At 41.9% G+C, this 17,724-nt stretch overlaps 1 protein-coding gene across 3 annotated transcripts; it reads left to right on the forward strand.

Annotated features, from left to right (window-relative positions):
• The first annotated feature begins 849 nt into the window (after positions 1 to 849).
• On the forward strand, positions 850 to 16,885 carry tonsl (tonsoku-like, DNA repair protein). 3 transcript variants are annotated; one of them, XM_019857398.1, is made up of 28 exons: positions 850 to 1,140; positions 1,255 to 1,350; positions 2,179 to 2,321; positions 2,413 to 2,593; positions 2,688 to 2,817; positions 3,656 to 3,827; positions 3,940 to 4,054; positions 4,745 to 4,896; positions 4,996 to 5,148; positions 5,226 to 5,351; positions 6,410 to 6,608; positions 6,709 to 6,764; positions 6,842 to 6,931; positions 8,105 to 8,177; positions 8,275 to 8,438; positions 8,711 to 8,831; positions 8,933 to 9,171; positions 10,365 to 10,836; positions 10,906 to 11,108; positions 11,472 to 11,578; positions 11,647 to 11,803; positions 11,869 to 11,947; positions 13,253 to 13,560; positions 14,651 to 14,822; positions 14,909 to 15,084; positions 15,268 to 15,341; positions 16,299 to 16,432; positions 16,532 to 16,885. In XM_019857398.1, the coding sequence occupies exons 1-28, from the start codon at positions 1,116 to 1,118 to the stop codon at positions 16,735 to 16,737; spliced, it is 4,323 nt and encodes a 1,440-aa protein (XP_019712957.1). In that variant the 5' UTR covers positions 850 to 1,115; the 3' UTR covers positions 16,738 to 16,885. The 3 variants fall into 3 exon arrangements, with proteins under 3 accessions (XP_019712957.1, XP_019712959.1, XP_019712958.1); XM_019857400.1 differs by having other exon boundaries at positions 11,484 to 11,578; XM_019857399.1 differs by having other exon boundaries at positions 8,711 to 8,828.
• The last annotated feature ends 839 nt before the right edge of the window (positions 16,886 to 17,724 follow it).

Genomic DNA, 17,724 nt, shown 5'->3' on the forward strand with positions numbered 1-17,724 from the left:
GGTAGCTCATACTACCGGAGACAAATTCCTTGTGTGTTTTACATACTTGGCCAATAAAGATGGTTCTGATTCTGATTTTTATCTTGTAAATCTGAAAAGTTGTTTAACAAACATGCTGAAAGGCATTGTAACCAAAATTAAGTGTTTTAGTTGACATAAATATTTTCCTTTTTACTGCTCATGAATATTGGCTTCAAATATCCGTTATGAGCCTCATTGACTACTAATAGTTGATATATGTATCGGCTTTGAGTCACCAAACCATATGGGTCTATCTCGAGTGAGTACTAGACTGGTCTGCCAGCAATCCAGACCTGTCTCCAATTAAATATTATTGGCGCAGTAAGAAGCGATGGGACAAGCCCATATTTTTATTCACAATAAATAGTGGGAGGTACTGTGGTCACGTGATATGCAACGAGGAGCAAGTACTTAGCTGGCTCTCCAAATCGCCAAACAGAATGAGGGGGACTACAAACTATTTAGTGCTACACATAGTGCCTGACAATATAGTGAATGAGATTCTTGGGGATAAAAGTGGGCATACTGCACAAAGTGCACAGAATACTGTAGTTTTATTGTTACTATGAGGAAGCGTTACGTGTCATGTGACCCCAATAGGGCCTATCTTTCGCTTTAGCTCACGTGTTGACTCACAGGCATACCGCGAATTTATTATTGACCTCTAAATAACGTCACCACATGCAATATTTCTTACCTGGTAGCTTTTATTTGTAATTCAATTTAGTCGGCTTCAAAATGTGTCTTTACCCCTGAATAGAGTTAATAACTTTTTACCTGACAGTTTGTGATGGGGGGGAAAACTTTTTCGATATTCCGATTGGTTGGCAGTCCGCTGGCGGGGCTTTGTAAAGTTACGAACTAGAAATACAATCCATATCACAACGGGTGATGTTTCTTATCATCAGTCCTAGTTCACCATCGGCCACCTAGATTACCCACAACGATGTGTTTTCATGAAAACTACGCGTAAAAGTGTCTGTCAGTCAGTCATCGTTGCTTTTTTTCCGACGCAAAACATTCAGCTGAGCGCGCTCAACTCCACCACTGTCAGTCATTTGTTAGCAAGTGGCTAACATTGCTTGAACTACAGGATGAGCTTTTCACGGGAGAAAAGACGTAAGTATTCCCTTGGACGATCTGCTGCAATTTCACCTCGACGAGATCGTTTACGCCGATGGTTGTCACGTCCTTGATATTGTCGACTCGTTGGCGACGACTGTTCTTTTGCAGTGCTGGAGAAAGCCAAATGCAAAGCCCAAAACAGCAGCAATTTAAGAGAAGAGGCCGACATCTGCAATCAGCTTGGAGAGCTGCTATCAAGAAACGGTAAGTGATCGATTTCTTGCTTCAAGGATAAAAGGCAGAATAATGTGTGGAAGTCATGTCTCAGTTGAATTGTCAACAAATCCCCATATGCTGCTATTTCTATTTATCAGATAACATGGCACTTGATCTGCATAAAGATAAGCGGAAACAAAATAGCCACCGTCTTCTGGAGCAATTTCAGATGGAGAATCTAAAGATCTCATCGTCTATATTTTCTCTATATGCTCCCGTTTCTTTGTGTGTGTAAAATGACATTAAAAGTGCAGGAAAACTTTTTTTTTTACGAAAATTTGATTATTGTTCAGTTGTAAGGAGCACTTGTATTTTACTTGGCATACAACAACGAAGATAACGGATCACTTTATTACTTGATGAAAAGGTGACATGAACGATGCTTATAATAATGTGGATTAATCGAAATTAAGATTATTTTTGTTGTTGTTTTATACAAATTATCATTTGCAATCGCTATTGTAACAAGTGTCATTTTTTAAAGGCTTTTTGTTGGTTATTTTGAATAAAAAATACATTTAAAACATACACATACTAATTATTTTATTTGGTACAGTATAAGAATAATAATTACCTGTTTTTAAATGTTAATGCCTGACATTTTCCCACTACTGTATTCTGTGTATCATACAGGGAAACATCCCACACACATATGAAAAATGTTAGTAAAGATTACAGTATATGCTTCTATTGTTTGGGTGATTTTACGTTTTCAAACTTTGAAGTCAATCTGTAGAAAGAATTTTGATTGTGTGTATGTGTGTTTCTTTCGCACTTTTGTTTTGTGTGAATTTTTTGGGGCGGTCTTTTTTCCAGGTGACTATGAAGCTGCCATTGAGGAGCACCAGCAGGAGTTGTCACTGTCGGAGGTGTTAAATGACGTAATTGGACGAGCGGTAGCCAATCGTAAAATAGGAGAGTGCTATGCAGAGCTGGGGAACATTGAGACTGCACTTAAAGTGAGTTAATCTACACTATGTAGAAGTATTGATTTGCAAACAGGTGTTCTTTATACTGTGCAAAAATGTGTTGTGTGCCTGTCTTCTCTAGCATCAGCGCCTTCACCTGGACTTGGCTCGCTCTGTCAGAGACCACATTGAGGAGCAGCGGGCGCTAGCCACGATAGGTCGAACTTACCTCTTCTGCTTCGAGTCCGACCAATCGAGGAAAAGTCTTGAACAAGCAGAAGATGCCTTCAGGAAGAGCCTTGCCATTGTTGATGATCTAAAAGGTGTGAACCCACTGCTGCTCTCTGCTCCTTTTCTGTGTCAATATAATAATACCTTCAATTAATCCTTGTGTCTGTCGCTGTGTGTCTTTTCAAGGGACGGTGCCAGAGCGAGAGATTCATGAAATGAAGGCTCGACTTTTCCTCAATCTCGGTTTGGTTTGCGACCACCAGGGAGAGCCCGAATGCTGCAGCGAGTTCATCCGACGTAGTGTCTTCATCGCAGAGTAAGAGCCGCCTCAATGCACTTACAAAAATAAACACACTTGCAAATGTTGGCTGTTGCTGTGCCTCACCTCTGTTGTCTTGGTGCATGCGCTTCGTCTCCTCTCAAATGAAAGGTGTTTTATGCAGTTTCCCGCGATGCTATTTTGATGTGCAATGGGAAAGTCAAGCCACTACTGTACCCTGGAAAAAAAAAGCAAAACTGCTTTTTCGTCCACTTGTGTATTGGAATGCGTGAGACCTTAGAAAAAATGTTTTCGAGGAGGCTACATTGTGTATGCCTCCGAACATTCATAAGTATAAGTACAGAAGAACCTCAACTTTTCGAGTGAATATTTCCAGAGGTTATGATTTGACTCGTTCAGAAATAATGGAAATGGAATGAATATGTGCCGCTGGAAGTTAAAGAGTTTACAGGTGATGTCTTTGAACCACTTCTTTGCATTGCTAATTGTCATATATTTATTGTATGTGCAGAAGTGAGTTTTTCAGGTAACTGTTGGTAATTGTCAAAAGAAAATAAGGTGAAGAAATTTGTACATTTGAAGCGTGTTGGACCCCTTTTCTACAATAAGCTCCTGTTTACTTCTCGTGTTATCAGTATTGTTATTGTTTTGTTTTTCATGTTATTGCTGATACCTTTTGAGGATAAAAGGGATAACCCCGTCAGATATTGGATAGATGTTTAATATTTTCCAATATATTACAGGCTGAATTTCATCAAGCTGTCTGAGAGTCCTCTGTACATTCAACGCTGACCTTGGTCTCTTTTTTTTTCCCCTTCTTTGCTCGCTGTTAACTCTCTTCTCCTATGCTCACAAAAAAAAAAAAAAAAAAAAGGAAAAGTGGGCTGCTCGAGGATCTCTATCGAGCCAATTACAACCTGGGCAACATCTTCTTCCGCAACGGCCAGCACTCCAACTCCGTGCGCTGTCTCGAGCAGGCTAAAGAGTGTGCCCGAAAGATGAAGAACAAGTTCAGCGAAAGCGAGTGCTTCCACTGCATTGGCAAGGTGACTTGCTCTTCGATAGAGATGGAAGAAAACAAAAGATGGAGGTTCAACTAAACATTCAATTTTGTGATTTCTTTTTCTTTTTTTTTTTTTTTTTTTTTTAATACATCAGGTCCAGCTTTCTTTAGGTGATTTTGTAGCTGCGAGACGATCCCTTAAAAAAGCTCTATTGTTGGGTTCTCAGCAGCAACAGGACAAGCAGACGGTGAAGAACATGTTTATATACGGTAAAAGAGCTTTTTTTTTTTTTTTTTTTTTTAAATATACTCAACATTCAATTAATTTTTTTGTTGCGAAATGTAAAAATATTAATCCACTATTAGCTTGTTTGTTTAACAAATGCCATATGCAGTGTGTTTAAGTGCGTGGCTTCCATGGAGGACTCTAATCTGCAGAACATTTGACACAAATTCCCACTTCTTAAAAATGAAATCGTCTTGAGTGATGGTTAGATAGTGATAGGGCTGTAATGGATGAATTGAAATTTAAGTGTGATTTTCATTTTGTTTTCCCACGATCTTAAAAACTGATGAAAAACGGTTACTATGGCAAGCGGTCCCATGTGTGGAAGCAAGTTCTTGTGCTGCTTTCAGCAAGTATGTGGAAGTTCTAATATAGCAAAAGTGATATGAACGATGTGTTAAAAAAAACAAAAAACGGCATCAGCACATTCATTCACATTCTCACTAAAATATATTGGCATCTTCTCCCATGCACGACCTCGCTTAAACGTTTATTGGGAATCTGTTGTGTGTGTGTGTGTGTGTGTGTGTGTGTGTGTGTGTGTGTGTGTGTGTGTGTGTGTGTGTGTGTGTGTGTGTGTGTGTGTGTGTGTAATCCTGCAGCAACTGTATTTGATCTGCCATCAAGTGTCAAAATTTTTTTTGTTTGTTTTTTTTTTTAAATAAATTCAATAGCCGACCGGGGCTGCAAACTGGAAGAGGAGTTGGGGGAGAATCCGGCCAGAAAACTGAGCTCTCATGAGGCCATCGGGCTGTCAGAACAACTCGGAGATCTCTACTGCAAGGTCGGCTGCTTCCACAAAGCGCTGGAAGCATATCAAGCTCAGGTGATTTTTATTTTGCGTGTTGTGTTTTAGTTAATTACATTTTAAATGTAATTTATGAATGCTCTTTTTGAATTAATACCGTTTATCCATCCGGATTAGCTGAAAGGAGCTGAGGCGCTGGCGAAGCCCGCACGTGAGTTAGCAGTCATCCACGTGTCTCTGGCTGCTACCTTTACTGACCTGCGGCGGCACGGCGAGGCCGTTCAGCACTACAAGCAGGAGCTGGCGCTACGGGGGGGCAGTCCGGCCGAGGTAATCCGATTTGCGATTGATGGGGGGGGGAAAAAACGTGTCATTCGCACATCAACTTGAATCTGCGTGTGTGCCAGGAATGTAGCACTTGGCTAAACATTGCGGCCGCGCAGGAGGAGAGCGGTGGTGCCCCTGAGGATCAGGACAGCAGCTACAGTGCGGCACTTCACTGCGCTAAGAAGTGTGGGCAGGCCAGGCTACAGGTGAGGAAGCCTCTGATGGGAACGGTGACATGGGAGAATGTTGGGATGTTCTGAACTCCTATTTGCTTTTGAGAGGATCAACTCCTCGTGACTGATGTTGCGTCATTTCATATTATTACCATGTTGCTGTGTAGGACCGAGACAAATTAAAATAGTGGGCGCTCTGTGTCTTAGCCAGAGAGTCGCGTCCGTGTTGATTATACAACACATAAATGGCTGTTCACAGTCTTGCTCTCCAAAAGTGTTTATCGGAGGCACACAATGTAAATTTTGACTCGCAAACTGCCACGCAAACCTGCTTATTTCGAGCCTTGAATTCCCCTCTCTCAATTGAATCGTCACGATGAATTATTATCACAACTAAGGTAAGTCCACTCACAGAAAAGACGTCACCCACCCCCAACCTAACTGCATTTTCGGATCTGTGTTGCCATGGTAGCAGACAGCTGTTATAACAGAACCATGCACCTTTGCAGCTTTCCGTTGGTAACATTTATTTCGGAACACTCATCAGTAGGTGCTACTGATATTTATGGTGATTATGTTGAACTCCGGACAGCATTGAGCCCTAGTGGTTAGCACGCCTGCCTCACCATCGAGAGGTTCTTAGTTCAAATCTCATATGTGGAGTTTGCATGTTCTCGCCTTGCTTGTGTGGATTTCTGCAGGTTTTCTGGCTTTGTCCCCGATTCCAAAAACATGCGGGTTAGGTTCATTAAATTAACGTGAGGGTGAATGTTAGTAGTCGATCTGTATGTGCCCTGCAATTGCCTGGCGACCAGTCCACCGCCATCTTGCCGAAGGTCAGATGGGATGAGCTTCAGCTGACTCCCAGCCTAAATCAGGACAAGTGCTGCAGAGAATGGGTGGAGGCAGGGAGAGCTCTCCGTACAATACAATGTACCTCTCACTATAAACATATTGGTAAATGAATACCGCTCAGAGGGCTTCGTTAAATCAATTTGGAAAGACGTTTTTTACATGACTCTTGCATTGTGCATGCGGTGGCCAGTGAGCTTGCATATGCAGCAGTAAGTTCAGGTTTTCTTCCCCTACAGAAGCGCGTTTTGAGGCTATGGTTAGCGGCACAGAGGCGAAAGTGCTCGTCAGACGCCAACGACACCGAAGCTAAACTGCTGGAGCTGTGTGCCTCCGAAAACTGGAGTCCAGATGGCAGCGATGGAGAGGAGGAAGCGGAGGAGGAGATGGATAACAGTGAACCTCTGGATGATAGTGATGTTGTCCTCTCAGACTCAGGTTCGCCTGTTCTGTTTTTTTTGTTTTTTTTTTCACTTAAAGCGTACATAGCATGCAGTGGTTCTCAACTTGGTCTCTTAATGCCTTGTATTGTTTCTAGACGACGACCTCGAGGGATATGACAAAACGGTATCCGGCAGGAGGAAAGCAGGACGGGTGAGAGGGAGGCAGAAACATGATTTCTCTCACACAACTTGAAAGATAAATTTCCGCTGCACTGCTTATTTCTGCAGTGGAACAAGAGGAATGAAAAGGGTGAGACATCCCTCCACAGGGCGTGCATAGACGGCAACTTGAAGCAAGTCCAGTATCTGGTAGAACAGGTGGGTCAAAGATAGATTTAAATATATAAAACATGCAATTTTCATGAACGCATTCATAGCATCGCCTTAGTTAGCATCGGGGGAAAAAAATCGGCCAATCTGCACAATTTCCTTATACGGCGTATAGACCAGACTACCAGGCATTTATATGGGGGAGGCCTTTAGTTTTATTATATTTTTCCACAAACTGCTGATATAAAGTATTCAAATAATATTTTCTTTCTTAAATTTTGGTCAAGTGAGTTGACAAAACATTGTCTCTTTCCTTGACGGGTGCCGACTAGCATTTCCTGACAGGGGCCGGCTAGCATACAGCTAACCGGCCCCCTGTCAGGGAGGCATTTACACAAACTGTTATAATTCTAAGATCTGATACTATTTGCCTGATTTGGATGGCATGGCTCAGTGGAAGAGTGGTCATTCAATTCATTGCAACCATGTCGAAGTGTCCTTGAGCAAGATACTGAACCCCCAGTTGCTCTGGGTGCTGCGTCACCAATAGGTGAATGAGACAACACTGTGTGACGCACTTTGAGTACCCGAGGTAGAAAAGCGCGAAACAATTGACAGCCCATTTACCGTTTAAATACCCTCAAATTATAGCGGAAAGTCTGCAGTTAAAAAAACCCATCTTGTTCATTTCATTCTAAATCCATTCTGGTGAGGTTTACTGACAAAAAGAACACAATAATAATCACTCCTCTTTTCATATTGAATATTAATTATTTCACGTCATTCTATGTGCATCATAATGACATAATTGGTGAGCAAAAATGCTCCTAAAAAAATAAAAACATATTTTGAGCCTTGCAGAAAAAGTATGCATGCTGGAATATTGAGCTTGTGTCAATCACAGATTTACTTATTCAGTTTGAAATCTGGGTTTGCACAGTTGAACTGAAAGCTGATATATTTGCAGGGAGCCAGACTAATTCTGAGGTAAATAATTATAATATCAATCATAATACAATAATTGTAATAATGCTGTGAACATATACTTTCACTTTTAACCTAACTATAAGACATCATTGAGTCAACGCATACCTTAAAATCGAGATCCGAACCAAATTGCGGATTTTGTGAACTGTTCCACCCCTACATTATAAATATTTATTGAACCTTTGCTTTAATGGAGGTCACTATTTGCGAAAGCCTGTTTGCTTATGCCGTCAGGGCCACCCAGTGAACCCCAGAGACTATTGTGGCTGGACTCCTCTGCACGAGGCCTGCAACCATGGTCACTATGGTAACCGATTTGAACTCTTTAAACTGCTGGACTGTTTATGTTTCTTTGAAAGAATACCTTCTCACCCTCTCCCTCTCACTCCTTTATTTTCATCCAGACATCGTGGCTGTGCTGCTGGACCGAGGTGCCAACATAAACGACCAGGGTGGCAACTTGTGTGAGGGCGTGACTCCTCTCCATGACGCCCTGACCTGTGGGAACTTCCCGGTGGCCCGACTCCTGGTGGAGCGAGGAGCATCCATCAACCTCCGCAACGCTAAGGTACGCGTATGTGTGTATTGGTGCTCGTGTTACAATGCGTTCTCCTGTGTTAAATTGTTAAGCAGCATTCTTAACCATCATTAAAGTATTAACCCCTCCATAGTAAAATATAACACTTAATTTTAAGGTCAAAGGTGTAAAGCGTGAGGAAGTTAGCCAGATCTTGGAAATGTTCGCTTTTTTTTGGGGGGAAGCCAGATCTTGGAAATGTTCGCTTTTTTTTTGGTGGGGGGGGGGTGTTTCGGTCTCATGATGTCTTTTCTCTATGTCAGGGTGAGACTGCAATGGACACCCTCCGTCGATGGCAGAGAACATACAAAAATGAGCTGGACCATGAGGCCAAGCAAGAGTGTGCAGCGACTGAGCAACTGCTAAAGAAGGCACTTGCAGGTGGTAATTATTATTATTATTATTATTATTATCATTATTAGTATTATTATTATTGCACCCAAAACATTCTCTCACATCAGATCTGATTTCCCCGCCCCCCACAGTGCCGGTCACTGCTCCCCCTCCCAAACCTTTTGATATTCTGCAGGACAGTCAGCTGTTTGACGCAGAAAACTCGGAACCACTTTCATCCTCTGGAGGGGGCTTTGTCACCAACCAAGATTGGCCCAGGACTAGCGATCGGTTAGAGGAGAATGCTTATCCAAGCCTGAAGAAGCGGCACCTCGGCTGTTCAGCTCAGCGGCTCCGAGCCAGAGGGACCGAGGCCGCTCTTCTTTATGGGGTAACTAGTGTATTGATATACTACATAATTTATTAATTTGTTGTTCAAAGCTGAATGTTGACAATTTTTGCTTTTACAGTGGATATAAATTCTCCACTCCCATGTTCAAATGCCAAGTTTTTGAAATGTTGTTTTTTATAAGACAAAGATAAATAACTTACATTTTTTCCCACCTTTGTTGTGACATTTAAGTTGTAAATGGCAATTGATAGGAAATGAAATCTTTTTGAGAGTGGTGAGCGTGGAATTAAAATAAACAGCAGGGAAAGTTATGCATCTTCTAGCGTGCTGTCGGACTCTTGGTAGCCTCCTCTTTTCATTTTTTCACCATTTACTTGCTCTTATTTTTTTTTGATCAAATCCTAGTAATTTCACAGGGAATTTTTATATCCACTGCATTTAGTTTGTATGTAGGGGTTAATGTCGAGCTTCGGGTGGAGGGTATATCATGCGTGTGTATGGCTGTGTATTTCGGTATGTGTGGATAAAGGATGTGTAGCTCTCAGGACGAGTGTGTGTCTCACTGTGTCTCTTAATACTTAAGAATCACTTTTGCTCAAGCCAAGCTTTCAGCCATCCTCTTGAATGAATAATTACTTCTTCCCAAAACGAGGGCTTCAAAACTAGGTTGTCAGATAGCTGTAATAAGTGTAAACACTGTCCATTGAAAGAGACACATCTCCGATTTGAAAGCCAAATCTATTTTCTTCGGTGGTCTTGCAGTTTTTCAGCAAAGACAACACTGTTCATGTCTTCACCATTGGAGTGCTTATACCTTTATATACTTACACGCTGTGAGTTGTTTACCACCTTGGAGAGAATCAGAATCATCTTTATTGGCCAAGTATGTAGAACACACAAGGAAATTGTTTCCGGTAGTACAAGCTACACTAGTATCATCAATAACAAGTAACTACGATAAACAAGGACATGACAAATAAGTATGGAAAGACATTCTGTAATGTAAGGGTACCATTGTGTGGTAGTACCAACAATGACAGCTGTGAGACAATGCGAGAGTAACAAGCAGAGGTCAAGTGATCAGTGGTAGAATACAATATAACAATTGTGCAGTTGGTTCTCCTATCCTCTCAGCCATGAGTCTACAATATAATCTACAATATAATATGGGCTATGAGGAAACACTTAGTACTCTCTGCATTTCGGTAAATCAGCATTTGTTTTGTTTTCAGGATAAGACCAGTTCTTCAGATGACAGTGACTCCGACAGCCCTGTTAGTCCCCTTCATCCGGTCCGCCAAAGACTCTCAGTCCCAGCAGTTCAGTGTCAAAAAGTTCCAACGCCAAATGAGGGGGCTGATTCACTGACCAACCCCGGCAGGCAAAGTGGGCACGATCCGCCTGCTCCCTTCGTCTTTGCGCAGGACGAGTACCACACTGCCATCCGAGGGTTGGGCAGCGCGAGGACCCTCCTGCAAGGCTGCTCAACACAACCTCATTTCCCCACCTTGTCTCGCCTTTCCTCCAGCAGCAAATCAGCTCTGATTCCCGAGGAGGACTATCGGGATGATGACTGGCTGGAGAATGATTTGATGGAAAGTCAGCCCAAAAAGAAGAGGTTTCGAGTTGAGCAGAATGGAGCGAGTGGGGACAACACTATATCTCCATCTGCGAGAGCGCCAAACTCTCAGATGTCCCACAGGAGTGAGAACCCGTAACATATTTCATCTCTTAATTGTGTCCGGAGTTTCTTCAATATTTGTCTTGTTTCAGGTTCTACACTTCCACCATCCAGCACCAGGGGGCCCACTGTGAAAAGGAACACCTCAGTCAAGCCTCAGCAAGTGAAAATGACTCAGATGCCAGGCATGGTCCGTTTGGGCAGACGAGAAGTCAACAGGTCACATAGCCCCACCCTGACAGATGATGACGCAAGACCAGAGACCCCTCCCCCACCTCATTCAATACACATGCAGGTCAGTTTTGGGCTACATACTGACGCAACTATTCAAATGGTCTTTTTTTTTTTTTTTTTTTTTTTTTTTTGCCTTTAAAAAAAGTTATAATCTTCATACATGAACCAGTCACAACATCAACTATACTTGCAATGTACAAAATCATATCTATGTCGTAATTTTTTTTTTCCAAGATAAAAGTGCTCAGTTTTGATTGACACAGTCCGAGATATTAATTAAACAGTGTCCATTTTCTGTAACGCTTGTCCTCCTTCTGGTCGTGGGAGAGCTGGGACCAGCCATCGCAGGGCGCATATAAATAATTCATTCACACTTGCAATGACAGCTACATTTTTAAATAATTTTCATTTTGCGTTCATTCAGCCTCTGATTCAGGGACCGGCTCTTTCCACCCCTATGTCACTGCCTCCACCCATAAGGATGAGGGTCAGAGTTCAGGACGACATCTTCCTCATCCCAGTTCCGCAAAGGTTTGATGAAACAGCAAAAAACATTTAGTTGAGTTTATGTAGTGTTGTTAATCCGTCGTCTACTGCAGCGAAGCAAAATCTTGCACGGTGTCGTGGCTCTGTGACCAGGCAGCACAGCGTTACTACCAAAAGTGTGGCTTGCTGCCTCGCCTGTCGCTGCAGAAAGATGGCGCTCAGCTATCCCCGCATGACCTTCTGTTGGACATTCTGCACACCAACGAGGAGGTTCGGACCGCATTATAACGTCTTTGTCCGAACAACATGAAGACTGATCAAGACTGATGTTGCAGGTGTTGGCTGAGGTGTCGTCTTGGGACCTCCCCCCTCTACAGGAGCGCTACAAGAAGGCGTGCATCAGCCTGGCAGTCGGTGAGCAACCAACACACATGCGCAGATATCCTAATTCACTTATATAAAATGTACTTTTAAATGCTCATACTGTATACCGTATTTTCAGCACTGTAAGGTGCTTCGAAGTATAAGGCACGTCTTCAATGGTTGGTCTAACTGTTTTCATATATGGGGTGCACCTCATCATAAGGTGCATAGAATAGAAGCTACAACAGTGTCTGCGACTGCGGTATGCATCCACTAGATCAGGGATCGGCAACCCAAAATGTTGAAAGAGCCATATTGGACCAAAAAATATTCAAACAAAAAAAATATATTTTCACTCCCCCATCTTTTTCCATTTTCAAACATTTTTTAAAAGCTCCAGGGAGCCACTAGGGCGGCGCTAAAGAGCCGCATGCGGCTCCGGAGCCGCGGGTTGCCGACCCCCGCTCTAGATGGAACTACGCTAAAGCAAATACAATACAGCTTTATTTATATAGAACTTTCCCAACCGCTGGGGCTGTAACAAAATGCTTTACAGAACATTTAAAATACTGCGTCCAAGAAATTGAAATATTGATCCATATATAAGGCTCATCCGATTAAAAGGCGCACTGTCAGCTTTTGAGAAAATTGAATGCTTTCAGGTGTGCCTTGTAGTGCGGAAAATATGGTACAAATAGTTGGGTCTCTTCAAGTATTATCTTTTGTTTTTTTCCAAGATTTAAGCAGAAGAATCAAATATATCAGTCAATCAACAAATCCAAAACAAAATCTCTACCTTCTTTCTCCCGATAAAATAGCCATCTGTATTTCATTACCTTTTTCCAATTTCAGAATATTCATTCATGCTGCAGCACAGGTCCATCTTTGAAAAACACAGGAAAAGCAAAAAAAAAATAATCATGGGGGGGTGAAAGAAAATTGCCTGGGCAGCCAAATACGAGCAATTTGTTGAAATCATCCTCTGTTTGAATTGCATTTGGTTTGTTCAATGCTAAGTAATACATTTCCATTATTTATCGGCTTGTGTGGGTTCAAATTAAGACTCCATGCAACTACGTAGTTGTTAGGTTATGCGTGTGCGACTTCTCTCATCTAGAAACGACACGATTGATCTAGGGCGTCATTAAATGCAATAAGTGGGGAACCAGCTTGCTTGTCACCAAATAATATACGTTTGTTAAACTTTTGCTTGAAGTGAAGTTGTTTGGACGTGTCAAACCTGTCGCGAACCTGTCTTTTGCTCTCAAATCTCTGACGATGCTGTTTCTTGAGGGGATTTCTTTATATCAGGCAAGGCAGACGTATTTAAGCCTGTGCGCGTGTGTGTCCTTGCAGAGGAAAACAGGCGCGTCAGTCGGCTGTGCGAGATGCAGGACGGGGGATCCTCTGTGTTGGTGTGCGGACTCGGCTTGGCCTCCTCTTCCCTCGCCGCTCTCCTCCGTGCCCTCAAGCTGCAGGCCAGCCTCACCGAACTGCGCCTGTCAGGCAACCGTCTCGACGCCAACCTCGTCACTGAGCTGGTCACCAGTGCCGCCACCATGCCACACCTCTGTGTGCTGGACATTTCAGCTAATCAGGTCACAGGAGAGGGGCTTGAGAAAGCAGCAAAAACCTTAGCAGGACTCAGCCATCCGGCGTTTCCAGTAAGTTGCATTTTTGTAACTGCTCTGATCCAGACTGTGATGAAAGTTTTGTGGCACAGTCCATTTTATGATGCTGGCTTCTAAAAGTATGAAGAAGAGTTAACCACCATATAATCAAATAAAATTTAAGTGAAATTACTCAAGCTGTCTAAGATACCCAACAGACATAATGAAAACGGAACAGGAAGATGTTAACAGTGTGGCGTTGTCACCTAGTGGAATTTTGTAGGTAACGCTGTTGTAATAAATTATGGAGTGGAGTAAAATATTTTATCATTTATTAAGTATAAACCACATGTCTGTATAGATAGTTGATATTTAAGTCCCATTTCCAGATCTATGGCTGCCATAGTTTGCCCTCTTCAACCACAAAATTCAAAGAAAAAGAAAAACCCACTAAAGTTAATTTTAGATGCTTTAAGGTAAAGATGTATTAATGACATGGATGATGTCCCACATGATCATAATTGGAACTTCCAAGTTTTGTTTGACATTTGAGGCATATTTTTCCAGGACATTTCACTTTAAATTCAAATTATACCACATTTTAAAGATCTCCAGAGTAACTTTAAAGGGGTTTGTACTTCCCAAAGCTAATAATGCTCAGTTTGAACGGTGTGCAGGTCAGTGAGGCCGAATCGCAACTGTTCTTAAACGCTTCACTGTTCAAAGAAGGCAAACATGACAAGTTGAGTTCCATCCAATCAGGAGTTTCCTATGGCACATCTCCTTGAGGGAGCATTATTCTGCTCTGACAGGAGCATGGAAGCAGGAGTTCAGAACATTCCAGCTATTACACTCATGATACAGCATTATGAAAACACCTACAGTTTTTGCCAGACTAAATTGCCTGGACTAAATCATTTAAATCAACTTTGCCCCCATCCCCCTTTTTCTGTTTCTTTATTTTGTTGTTGTTGTTGTTGTTGTTGTTGTTGTTGTTACTTAATTTAATGAGTCCCAACTGACATACACTAATAGCATTCTGTATGACGGGAAAGGCATTCACACTTAACTAACCAAAGATAATGTACATGTTACTAAAATAGTGATTTATCAAAGTGTTGGAAACCTTTGACGATTCTTCTAGTGTCTGAAGGAGTTGAACCTCAGCCTGAACCCGCTGGGTGACAGTATATCAGAGTCTCTGTCCTCACTCCTGTCCGCCTGCCCGCTCCTGGCTGAGCTGTCTCTGCGTGGTTGCGAACTGACCTCTCGCTTCTTACAGCAGCATCGCTTGCTCCTTGCCAGCGCCCTAACAGGTGGCAACATTTGTCCTATAAACGGATACAAGCCAAGCCTGTCTCCGCAGTCAATGAATATACTATTCATATTGCTAATACCTCAGGCACGGGCCACCTGAAGTCTGTGTGTCTTTCCCACAATGCGCTGGGATCCACCGGATTTGAGCTCGTGCTGAAAACGCTGCCTCTGCACACGCTCACACACTTGGACCTGTCGGCTGTGCGCAGGGGCACCACCGATTACCCGGCACTGAAGCACCTCACCATCCTCCTGTCACAGGTACATGCACTCGCAGGACCTAACATGAAGTAAAGCTGCACCATAATTGGGTTGACAAATGTTACTGATTTATTTGGATTTGTTCTCGAAACAGTTATCCCCATGCTATTCACGTAAGATCTACATGTTAGAATGTACACATTAATGATGTGGGTTAAAAACATGTTTTTTTTTCTCCCTTAGGATAACTCTTCACTAACCCATCTCAATCTGGCAGCTAATGGTTTAACCGACAGCAGTGCATCCACCTTGGCCAGGTTTGGTGATAATTCATCCAATTTTGTGGGGGACAAAATGATATTTTTTTTTTACGTGTCGCACAAACAAGATTGCAATATCTGTGATTGGCTGGCAGTCACTCTCATGTTGACTCAGCCTCTCGCCCCAAAGTTGGCTGTGATAAGTTCCAAACGGTGACCCTAATGAGGGTAAGCGGTATATGGAACCTTGCAATATATATATATATATATATATATATATATATATAATTTTTTTTTTTTTTTTGTGAAATATCGGATGAATATGTAAATTGGGTTCACAGCTTTCCGATCAAAACCATCCATACAGCCTTTTTCTACTGCATTGTCCTCACCTCAGGTCACGGGATGGCGGGGTACACTCTGCACTCTTTGCTAGTCAATCGCAGCCCACTCACAAATATCACAAAATGTATTTTTTTTTAATTCTGGAAAATGTGAAAATTTTGATCCAATTTTGTCCACTCATTGTCATCATATTTATTGATTTAGAGGTACTTAAGTTCAGTTTTTAGAACTATCAAAGGAGAAATGCATTTATTTTCACCATTTAAAATGGTTCCCAATTGTCACATTAACAGTTCTCTACCATGCTTCGGTCAAAATGCAAGAGGAAGTTTGTAAGTTTTATCAGGATCACTTTTATCATGTGGTGTTTAGTTTTATGGTGTATTTATTTTATTTTTTTGTTGATTTGTTTTGTTGAAATACAGATACATGAAAGAAAACTATACTGGTCTTTTGAATTAATGGCATGGTAAATTGAGTTACAAGCTTTGTCAAGAAATGAATTAAACTCCTAAGTCAAGATAACTCATTTCCTGTACCACGTCCCCTCTATAGTCTAAAATTTGACTTTCTTCAGCCAAAAGATACGGTTCCTGAGTAACTAAACATATATGCACTTTTATGTAGCCTTTGTCTAAATTGACCGGTTGTCGTCCTTTTGTTTTTTAGGTGTCTGGCTGTATGTCCCAGCTTAGTGAATTTGGACCTGTCGGGAAACCCGTCCATCACCTCAGTAGGATTCCACAGCATCCTCTGCGCCCTCCGAGAAGGGCATCGGCCGCTGACTCTTCTAAACCTCCAAGGTAACTTCTTTTTATATCTATAGATAGATAGATAGATAGATAGATATGAGAAAAGTATAGTATGTAGATGTTGAATTCCATTTGTTGCGCCACCTTCAGGTTGCCAGGTGTCGGGGCCTTTGGACAGCGAGGATCTGGACGCTTTGTCAGAGCTGGTCCAAGACCTGCGTCTTTGCTCTCAGGGCCTCAACAAGCTGGACCGGCATGCTTTAGAGCAGAGCTGGACCAGTCGTCATCCTCACGGCTATTTTGTAGACCGAAAAGCAGCGTGCTTCCTTTCTACTGCGGCCGCGGCCTCCTCGTGACTTTAGTGAAATGTGCTTGCAGACCAGAGACATTAGCAGATATTTGGTAGAATCCCATGTCATTGACAGCAATATTTTATTGCAAAATTCTCGGTTTGTGTGACGACTTATATCGTGTTGAACTTGGTTACGTGATTGTATTTTTTATATAAATGCTTTGTTTGCTTTGTATTTGTTAAAAAAAGAAAAATTAAAGAAGCTCAAATTTGTCATTATAAGGGAAATCATTTGTTTGTTTATGTGTAACGTCAACATGTAGCCTACTGATAATACAGAGTCCAGGAATGCCAAATTACCCGATTCCCCCAAATAGTGGCCTTCGCTTTACTGTGCTGTATGAATGGCAGCCGTCGGATACACAGATTAATTGTACTATACCTTATAGCAAAATAGCATTTCATTGTTCTGCCTGTCACTCCACGTTGCTGGCAATAATAGATGAACGAACATTATTTGGGGTTCATAGTTTTCAGGCCTATTAAGTAAAGCCTTATCATTTCTCCTGGCGAACTTGGTGTCTCACTGCTCACTCATACGCCAGAGCAAAAAAAGACACATCATTTCAAATAAATACCCCAGAACAAAAGTTATCTGGTGGCCTTAGGTTGATGACTTTTCCAAAAGCTTCATACTTTTGCGATGTCTTAAATGGGTACAATGACTTTGTCAATAGACTCAGTCATTGCCTTCCGCCATACTCAAACATTCAAACATTGTTTTCTGTTTATCAGCAATTTTTCATTTTTGGGGGTAAAAATAGTCACGAGAGCATTTGGAAAAGTTGCTAAATATAGTGAGAACGTCAGTAATTTGGCAACACGGACTGCTTTTGAAAACGAGCTCCACTCTGTTCGCAGCCGTGATGTTGGTGGAAGCTGTGCACAGCAGCGAATGGCAATGGCTATTTGTATTCATATAAATTAACCTGGTGAACTTTTTTTAAAACAGCTCATGAATATTATGGTTCAAATGTCCTGTACTGTATAC

The sequence above is a fragment of the Hippocampus comes genome, unplaced genomic scaffold (genome assembly GCF_001891065.2).
Source record: "Hippocampus comes isolate QL1 unplaced genomic scaffold, H_comes_QL1_v1.1 scaffold32, whole genome shotgun sequence".
NCBI classification, from domain to species: domain Eukaryota; kingdom Metazoa; phylum Chordata; class Actinopteri; order Syngnathiformes; family Syngnathidae; genus Hippocampus; species Hippocampus comes.

What these genes read in the sequence shown, in the direction of transcription:
- tonsl (XM_019857398.1), top strand. Translation starts at nt 1,116, where the DNA reads ATGAGCTTTTCACGGGAGAAAAGAC. An exon ending in TGTTGTCCTCTCAGACTCAG is followed by an intron (nt 6,609 to 6,708) that starts GTTCGCCTGTTC and finishes TATTGTTTCTAG; the next exon opens with ACGACGACCTCGAGGGATAT. An exon ending in AAAGAAGGCACTTGCAGGTG is followed by an intron (nt 8,832 to 8,932) that starts GTAATTATTATT and finishes CGCCCCCCACAG; the next exon opens with TGCCGGTCACTGCTCCCCCT.